Genomic DNA, 10352 nt, shown 5'->3' with positions numbered 1-10352 from the left:
ACTACTTAGATTACCTCCCCTCTTTCACTAAAATAGCCCAGGATCATGAACAAAGTCCCTCTGGTGAAGGCATGGGCTTCTCCCAAACAGGTTTATCCTCAGCCTCTTCTTAAGCTCCAATGTTCAGTTAGCAGACATGTTCTTAGGTGTTATATATCTTTGCATGGGTGTATCTCGCACATCCATCTTTCTCCTCCTCTTTCCAACCCCCGTTCACACATCCTTCCTGAAAAATTTCAGGATTTTGTACAAAATCTCTTGCTCTTGTTATCTAATGGTCATTAGCAAAATCTAGGGACTGATTAGAAATAATTTATTGATCCTGTATATGGTCTAATTATTGGGACAGTTGTTACATAATAACCATAGATATGGCACGCTAGCAGGAACACAATGCCTCTAGTTAAATACTTATTTTTAGTTAATACCACAGAAATCATTAAGAAATAATACTCATCTGTTGTGCTGACAAGATCTAACTTATATCAAGACCCAAGTTCTACTGTTATATCTTCAACCTGGGAAAAGACAATAATGAGGGGAAGGACAGGTCTTTCCACACATAGGATGATGCACATTAAAGGAAGCTGTTTGATTTTACTGATAATAGATTTGGAATCTAATGAATTTTATGGTCTCTCAGCTGTTCTAGCTTATATTTTAATTTAGTGTAATGAATACATTTCCTTTTATAAAAAATCATTCAACTTTTCCTGAAGTACCCCACTCTGTTTTTTTGCAAGAAAACACACACCACACCCTGGTTAAAGATTTGATTCACTGTCTTTCAGCTTAACATGCCTAAATAATCAAAACATATTAAGAGCATTGTGTCAACATTACAGAATGGTAAAACCAACTCTTCTTCAAGAGCTTTCATGGCAGCACAAAATAATTAATTTGGATTAACTGAATTGACCTTTTGTATATCTTGGAAGCTTTTTTCGCCTACAGAATTAAGTACAGCTTGACAACATCTAAGACTGGGGAGGAAAGGGCCAATAAATTATAAGAACTCACTACCTTGCTATGATCTTTTCGTAGAGATATTAAAAAAAAATAATAAAACCCAAACCAAAACACAAAAAATGTTGTTGTCATGCTTACATACCTGAGGAATTGAAGCAGTAAACCTTAAATGTTTTAAAGGGTTCAGCATACCATAGCACTAGTCCAACATTGCCTTTACCACATTTCTTGTTGGACGTTATCCGAGGAATGACAACAAATCCATCTTTCACCCATCCATAGCTACAATAAAAAGCATCAGTCATTTTAACGTTAGATTTATCACCAGCCTCAGATGTGTGTAAAGGCATTCACTAAAGATAATGAGACACTAACTGATGTCATATACCTGCATGTTTCAAAGCCATGTTTCAAAGCCTTTTCAACTTGTTCTTTACTTGCCAATTGTAGATTCAGTTGATTACATGCATTACTTGCTTCTGAGAAATTCACTTTCTCCTCAAGATAAATCCCTACACCTGTGATCCTGCAAGGTGAAACAATGGAACCTGTAATTTAGACATAAATATTCAACATTAGTATATTTGAATATTAACATTTATTCCTCATAGAATTTAAGATCATGTTCAACTGAATTGAACATTGTTAAAAGTTTCTAGCTTGAGGATAGTGGAAAACTGATTTCTAGCAAAAAAGACATACTTTAGAAATAGAACATATTTTCTTAACAGTAGTCTAGAATTTCAAGCGGTTTGGCTGTTATTAGACTAAATGCATATACAGTTGGCATTTGAGTCATTACGTGGAGTTAGTTTCTTACTAAAGACATTCTTATTTGTCATATTTATTCATGCAAAATGGGAAGAATAATGAGACAGGGTTTTTTTCCTTTTTCTTAAATTAAAATGATAAAACTAACAGTTGCACTGAGGCACTGATTCTGTCAGTACACCGTTCTTACCAATATGAGTTCTACCAAGGATATTACACATAACTTTTCATTGAATCAATACAGCGATAAGAAAATACTCCTATAAAGATTTTATCGTTCCTTATTCCTCCTAAACTTATCATCTTTTTTTTTTTTCCCCCTAGCTTGGCGTGATGCTTCCCCCCCCAGCCACCGTCAAGCGTTCAATTTACTGAGTGCTTGGCAGGCAGCAGGAAAAGAGGGGATAGGCCGGGTGAATTTATGACACTTTTCCCCATTCCTCCTCCATAGGCAGTTCATCCAGCTTTTTTAGATAACCACAGCTGGCACAGTATCCATGACACCTGCACCAGGAAAGGCATAGCTTAGGTCTGACTACACCTGCTCTAGTTTCCTAGCCTGTGTTAAAGACATAGGACAGAATTCAGGATTTGCCACAGACAAGGAGAAAGGCTATTACTCTTTTGGCTCCATATTTCACCAGAAGCATATGCTGGAAAAATATTTTTTTCTTTTTCAGTTACATACAGTAGTTGCCATATTAAATGAAACATTTCATTGCAAACATTTCAGGTAATCAACAGCCACAGGTGTTACTTCCTTGCCCAACATGCTCTCCAGACTGTGTGCCCACCAGGTATGTACACTAATGACTACTACATAAAATCTATGAATCAGAACATAAGTAATCCACAGACTCTCAAGGCAGGATGAAGTGATGCTTGCAGATGCACCCTATGACTTCTTAGCAATGGAGGTTAAATTGAATTTTATGAATGAAAACATAGAAGTAGCAGCCAAGCCACTCCCATGATGAAAAGGGGACAGAAAGATGACTAAATTTGCATGGAGTGCTGAAAGGCAGGCAGGCTTTTCAAACCTGCCCCCACTGCGTGTGGTTGGGCTGGAAGTGGCTTCTGGTAAAAGATGCATCTCTGTTGACCTTATTAAATGGTTGGTACAGCAATCATTGAATTACGTGGATTTATCTCAGCAGCGATGGATGTGGTGGCCTCCCATTAACACCTCCTGGTATGGTGTAGACCCGGTCACATGGCAGTCGAGCCACTGAACACTTGAGCAGTCCCCATAGTCAAATAGTGGCTGCATCCAGCCCTGACTTGTACATAAGACCAGCCCAAACATACTGCATGAGGATGCAGAGAAGCCCTGTTGCTCAGTGAAGATGTGTGTGTAGCTATCAAGGACCTCAATTCTATCAAAGTAGTCCCAGTGTGCAGATGATTCACACTGTCAAATTTCTTCCTTTTAGCCACCCTGTCTTCATGAATGTCCTCTTGTATGTCTTCATTTTGGCCAAAGTACTTCTATGTCAGAGAGGTGTTCCAGTGTTAAGTTTTCTTGATCATCCTTTGCTAACAGACAACTCTACCGGTCCTCTTGATAATTGTTTCTGGTTTCCTGAATAACTCCCTGTCTCAGCTGCTGCAGCACATCCCACAGTTCTTCTTTCTTAGTTATCAAGACCCCATTCCTCTTCTAGGGTTTATGCCTAATTCCTTTCTCTCCTTACTACTTTCTATGGTCAGCCTTCACTCTTATTGCATACTTAGTCAATTATTCTTCTATCTTTAGATTTGAGGTAATACAACTTTTAAAAAAATGTAATGTTGAGAATGAAAGTTTCTCAGTGACAAACTTTACAAATTCCAAGTAAAGCTGAACAGTTGACTGAATGGAATTTCCTGAAACCTTAGAAATAGGTTGCCTAGATACTTGTAAACTGTTACTGTCTTTAGCCATTCAATTACAGAACAAATATTTTTACATGAGAATTGCATGATAGAGACATAGCATAATATAAAAATGCAGGGTTCATCCAGAAAGTCCATTTGGGAACAGCAGAAGATGGTGCTACCTGTAACACATGCCTGAAGTCCATCCTGGAGACAAGGCTACCTACAACCTAAGTCCAGAGTCTATCCATGAAGCCCAGTCAGTAAGAGTCACAAGAGTCACAAGAGGAGGGGACAGGGCATGTTACAACACAGCTCAGAGACACAGCTAGAGATCAGCCCTGAGCTTAACTGGAGCTCTTAGACCAATGAGCAGAGGGTGCATTAGTAGGAACCCAAAAGGGAGGCTTGGAGGGGAACTAAGGGAGGGTCCTAACAGCTGAAAAATATAGTCTTAAGACTCAAGCTCTTTATTTCCCTGCTGAAAATTATTCAGTGGTTGGGATTGCTGGAGGAGACTACTGTTATGTACTTCAATCCTGGGGAATTTCAACAGGACTTGAGTTGAGCATCTAATTCAGTCCAGGTTTTCTTCAGCAGCCTTTCAGTAGATAAGAAAATTAGTGGTCTGCAACAGTGGTGTATGTTCTTTTACATAGGTAGAACAAGCATTTACTCCTTGCAAGTTGCAGTGAAACATCTGGAAACATCTGATGTACATGAACTATCTGCAGATATCCTAGTAGCTACTGCAGTAAGAATAGATTGTTTCAAGTTGATTATGGAATTTGAAAGAGAAGACATTCAAATTTCACTAATGTATAGAAGAGGTATTATATGACCCTGACTGAAAAACAGGTTCATATAATAATGTTTGAATGAGGAGGGTTATCTAAGAACGATGTGATAAACTTGATGTTGGCAATTCCCAATGTTATTTTTTTCGATTAGATAGTTTATATAAAATAGGAACTTTTGCACTGTATTAACCAGAGACGGGCATGACTGCCCCAGAGATGAACTGCCACATTGATTTCCTTCAATGCTGCAAATCAAGACAGTGTCAGAATATTGCCAAATCAGACCAAAACATTAAAGATAGCATTTTATCACAGACACACGAACTGGTTTCACACGTTTTGCTCTCCGAGGATTGTACAAAACTGTTTGCTGTGGTATTTTAAATAATATAAAATAAAATCACCTTTCTGTAGGTCTGAACTTAATTCAAAATGCAATACTAGATCTTCTAAAACAAGCAGTTCTGTAGCATTTAGACAATAATTAAACTAGACTAACAATGAAAGAGTTCCCCTGTATGCCAGAGTAGTTTTCATTGCACTGTATTCTCAAACCCCTGTAGTTTCCTATGCTAGAAACACATTTACACACACTCCCTTCCCCCCATTTCTCTTTGCAAATCTAGCTACTTTTTTCAAGTACTTCACTGTTCAACCAGGGGACTTTAAAGAGTAAAAATTTACATACCTGTTATAAAGTAATTTTGAGCCATGAATGTCATAACCCAGACGCAAAACACTGCTGAGGTTACTCCAAAATAAGTTGCCATTGTCACCAACTTGGAAAATTAAGAAATTCAATATGATTGTCTCCTGTGCTAAGAAACGTTAAGGTATTGGATACTGTCAGACCACCTTTGAGATGACTTCTTGAAAGCAACTTCAGCTGTCACTGCACTGCTTCATAGGAAGAATGTCAGAGCAAATGTGTTCACTGTCCCACTCAAAGGTGAGGTCACTGACTGGAAATCCCTAATCACCCTTCACACTTTCTTTCATGTAGGGCTTGCTGGAAAATTTAACTACTGCTGACTCAGAAAACACAGCTGAGGAAGGGAGATAAGACTGTTAGACTGCTAAGTCAGTAAACACTTTGAAAAAGGTTTTTCTTTTGCTATTTTTTCCTGCTTTACTGATTAACAGCTCATTACTCATGTTGTCTATTCATCTAGTAAATAAAATGAATTCTCTATTGTATCACAGCATGCTAGGCAGGATTTTTCTTTTGGAATTGGAAAGGCATCCATTCCCTACTAAACTGTTTTTCTTGATGTAGCACTTCTACCTTTCTTTGCCTTAGAATTCCAATGCAAAAATAGGTACCATAACACAGAGAGAATATGATACCTAGTTTTGAACGTATTTGGAGACACACTACCATAAATGGGATTCCTTGTGAGACTGTAGTGACAGATGTGGAAGCCAGTCCCTTCATAGCTGCCTTTTGTGAAGTTCCAACAGTGATTCCAATAGACTGATTCAAAACACAGATATACCTTATGGCTATAACTTAGAAAACTGCCAGGAAGTCTTAACAAATAAAATTAGTTCTTTGCAGGTGTTCCAACAAACAGAGCAGGACTGGAGTTCACCAGATAAGCTAGGAATGGAGTTCAACAGATCAGCTAGTTCCCTTTACTGTCAGTAGGATCAGCTGTATTTATGTTATTCCTGACAGATGTTTGTCTAACCTGTTTTTTAAAGACTTCCAGTGACAAATTCATAACATTTCCTCAAATGCTTTATTCTAGTGCTGTCCTTTACTGTTAAAAGGTATTCCCTAGTATAAACTGACTTACTCATACCATGGTGTAAACCTATCACTTCTTTTAATGTTGGAAATGGACACAGAAAATAGTTTATTCCCTTACGTTTTGCAACAATCTTATGTTTTTGAAGAGTTATGCCTGTGCTCCCACTTTTATTTCAGCTGAGAAACCCCACCTTGCTCATTCTTCTTCTCAAGCTGAGGCCTTGCCAATGCCAAATAGTGATTAATAAGTTACTTTACCTGCTTATACAGTTTGGAATGGTGTGAGCCTTTTTTTGCAACAGGATGATTTTGTTACATCATGTTCAGTTTGTGATTCAGTAAACTTAGATGTCCTACATCCCCAGGCTGTTTTCAAGGCCCTGTAAACACAAGTGTAACGGTAGCTACCTCTTTACACTACAGTTTGCATTGTAGAAAGTTCCCACTTAATATATTAAGGTAGTATCAACTTCTATCTGGGCACAGGCCCAATCTCTTCACTGCAGCATATAACATAGTTATGGGTACACTAGAACACAACCATCTACAGGGCTGAGTAGAGAATGTTGTGGGTTAATGAAATGCCTCCATTAGCAATAAAGAAATGAATATTGGGTTGTGTTTGGGCTGTGGTCAAGAACTGAATGTTGGTAAAGCTCCTTGAGATCTTAAGGCAAATTTCTTGCTCCAATTTCTATTCACTCCTTTATTGTGTTGTACTTACCTTCCTCTACAAAGTGATGGCAATCTGAAATACTGTAATCAGACTTACTCTCACTGAAGCAAGTTAATCTAAGTGGATTAACTTGCATTTACAGTGTAGGAGCAGAAACTAAATAGTTATTCTGTAGCTCTCGTGGACTAGTAGACTGTGGCTGTAAAACACCAAGAACGTTAAACAAAACCTTACCATCTCCATGCTTGCCTTGAACTTCTAAGTATTTCCTACCATGAAAATTAATCGAAAGCTGAGTTTCTGACATTTTAAAATTGCATGCTAATTGTTCTTCCAAGTTTTAACACTTTGTGCCTGTTACCCTCACTGTGGCAAAGTTCCTTTAGTCAAACTCTGTCCACGCTATTGATGTTTGGTATTTTTAGCTGGAAAAAATGAGATAAACACCTTTGTAACACCAAACAAAAATATAAACTCCTTCACATGATTTTGTAAGAGCAAACTACAGGTTAAGAAAGGGAGAAAAGAATTTTAGAATGATGAAATGAGTCCGAAATAACCTTTTGTTTTCGGTCAGTTTCTTCCTTGTTATATTTCAGCTGTTCCAAAACTGTGTGGAAGATCACTTACCTGAACTGTAACAATACAAAAGGTCTTTAACCTGTTTGTGGGTCTTCCATCTTAACTTGTGTGGTAAAAATAAAAGCAGTCTTATACTGGATGTTTAATTAGTATTTGACCTAAATACTTACAATGACCTATAAGGAAAATTCAGAGCATCCCATGCCAGCAGGTTTTAAAATGCTGATGAGGATTGCTAAACAGAAAACTTTTGATATTGGAGAACAGACTTGACTGTGCTCTACAATCATTTCTAAAGGAACCCTGGAGCCTGAACAACAGGAGAGGAAACAAGTTTAAAAAAAAAAAAGTTTGTGGAAAATACAAGTATCAAGGTCTTTTCCTGGTAACAGTCATTCGTTTCAAGGTTGTTGCTGTCCCAAAGTTTTTCTCCCTGTCACAGACCATCAGAGATTCAGAAGCGACATTTCTGTTCATTGTGGAAATTGATCTTTGTCTCCTTCCCGCTGGTCTGGCAGTGTAGCTCTCCACAAAGCCCAGGCTTCCCAGACCTCCCAAGCCTACAAGAACACAAAGCAAATAAAGAATCCTAACCTTTCACTCAGTCTCCTTTGGTTACAGATGTCCCTTGTGCCTTTCCGTGTTCAACCTCCTCAGTGACAGGCAGCCTCCCTCTGAAGCAGGAGTTAAACTCTCTCCAGGATATTTCAGTTTCCTCTCTCATCTTGTTTCTAGGGTATGACAGGGATGACCCTGCTTACAAACACTTTCTCTATTGAAACAGGAGTTTGCTTGCTGCTTCTACATCATTCTCCTGAAGAACTGAAAGACTAAAACCAAGATCTTTGGTATGTGTAACATGGCACTATATTATGCAGTATAGACAAGGCAGTATGTATTTCCTAAGAACATAGCCATTAATATGCCGACAGAGTGCACGTAAAAAACAAACCTTTACGGTAGCAACATTGAGGACTTTGAAAACATACTTTTATTTCAAAACTCAAGTATGTGATACTATACAGTACAATACCAGCACACTTGTGCAAAATCTTACAATATTACAAATTTAAATATGATACACAAAAATAGTGCCCTTTTAAAATTCCTTTTACTAGAAACATTTGTGCTGTGCAGGAAAAACAATAAATGTGTCTTGTTAAAGCAGAAAAATAAATATTGCACCTCAAGAAAACTATTTCAGTGTTAATAACAAGAAATAGATCTATTATTTATGCTATCTGATGTGATCTTTGAACACAGAAGAGGTTGGTTTTTTTTCTAGATAAAGCAAACTATCATCCAACAGATAAAATTACATTTAGAATAGTTTTTGCGCTCAATCTAGTTTCCTATTAAAAAAAAGGTGTCGTCTTAACTAACTGAAAAATATAAACAAAAATATTTAATGTGCTCTTAGTCATTGTGGTTCTTTATTTTTAGTGGACAGTTTGCTCAAAGTAGTTATAACAAGAAAAACTTTGTTTTCTAGATAAACTTTATCTTCATCTTTTCATCCCCATTAAAATCTCTTGCCTTTTTCAGTCCATTTCCCACAATAATTAATAACTTTGTGGCTAAATTATACTTGCTTTAGACATGCAAGTAGTTCAGTTCAAATCAGTATAAGTACTTATGGAAATTCACCCTTGTGCACTAAGTCCACAAAAAGCCAGCGTGCTGAATTTCAAGAGAGGATGGAAACCTTGTTCACCCACTGACCAAGAAAAACTTAGCACATGCTTAACATTAAGCAGTTCAAGAGTCCTACTCATATCAATATCTTTCTGCATGTACTTAAAATAAGGTGTTGGATCCACATCAGTGCAGATGAAAATAAGAGTGAATTAATTCAATTATAAGCATTACTAATTATTTTTCCTCCATACAGCCCAACATTTCCACAATCACATAATCAAGTATGTGTCAAGATTTTTGGCATAGAGGATTCTGAATCTTCCGGACTATTTACCTTCAATTTTTATTGCCCTAAGTTATCAACACTATTTGTAAAGAATAATAAAGAAGCTGATTTTAATAAGGAAGTATTCAAAGAGCAACTGACAAGTTTCTTTAAATACTGAAAGTACGTGAAATGTCACAGTAGTTCTTCATAGTCAGATATTCTAACTGAACCAAACAAATACCAAGTAATTTGCAAAAAAAGCCTTCTGTCTTATTCTTTACCAATTACAATTTTAGACCACATGACACTTTCCCATTATCCTTTTTGAACTTCCTTAAGCACACTATCCCTCAACAATATATACTTAAAAATAAAAAACAAACTTCCCAACTGCTTATAGACATGTCGTGTGTCATCGTGTCGTGTCCATCCCCACCTCCCGCAAAGTGGTAGTGGTCCACTATTTTTTTTTTTTTTCTTTTGCCCTATAAATGTCTCCTAAGAAACATGTGGCTAAAGATATAACAAAAAAATTCACCATCAGAATATTTGTTACTAGTGCCATATATGTGAATTAGATTTCTGAGTTAGAAACCTGTTTTCTTTCATAGTTAGCTTGAGGTTCAGTGTTTACACCAAAAGAAAACAAGACAATCCTAACTGCATCTGAACTGAAATTACAGTACTTCGTAACATGCTTGTCCTTCAGTTAGTAAACAGACCTGTTAATCAGTCAGAAAATGCCAGAAGAATGCAAGACATGAGTGCAATCAAGTGTGACACGATTTTGATATTGTGGTTAGATTCAAGCGTATAACTATGGAAAGACAAACATAGATCATCTTCAGCCAGAAGTGATTTTCAGCAGGTACATATGGTATACCTTAAGTGACAGGCATTTTGGTATCAGTCCTAGGTGGTGGGTTTTTTTACAGATAATGGCTTCACCATTTTGAAATTGCTTGTCTAAAAATACCAGGATTTCACATTCTTGTGTAAGAACTCACAACTCCTAAATAGGCAGAACTCTTAAAATAT

General features: G+C 37.1%; 1 protein-coding gene across 1 annotated transcript in view; it reads right to left on the bottom strand.

The window, feature by feature from the left end:
- LYVE1 (lymphatic vessel endothelial hyaluronan receptor 1) overlaps positions 1 to 5167 on the bottom strand; it is an 8717-nt gene extending 3550 nt beyond the window's left edge. The window contains exons 1-3 of the mRNA XM_010293443.1: positions 5086 to 5167; positions 1358 to 1517; positions 1112 to 1251 (exon numbers count right to left, since the gene is read on the bottom strand). Coding sequence (XP_010291745.1) covers positions 1112 to 1251; positions 1358 to 1517; positions 5086 to 5167 — 382 coding nt within the window. The remainder of the gene's footprint in view (positions 1 to 1111; positions 1252 to 1357; positions 1518 to 5085) is intronic.
- Positions 5168 to 10352: the final 5185 nt, after the last annotated feature.

Source organism: Phaethon lepturus, unplaced genomic scaffold (assembly GCF_000687285.1).
Source record: "Phaethon lepturus isolate BGI_N335 unplaced genomic scaffold, ASM68728v1 scaffold10628, whole genome shotgun sequence".
In the NCBI taxonomy this organism is placed as follows: domain Eukaryota; kingdom Metazoa; phylum Chordata; class Aves; order Phaethontiformes; family Phaethontidae; genus Phaethon; species Phaethon lepturus.
This window is presented reverse-complemented; position numbering and strand designations above follow the sequence as displayed.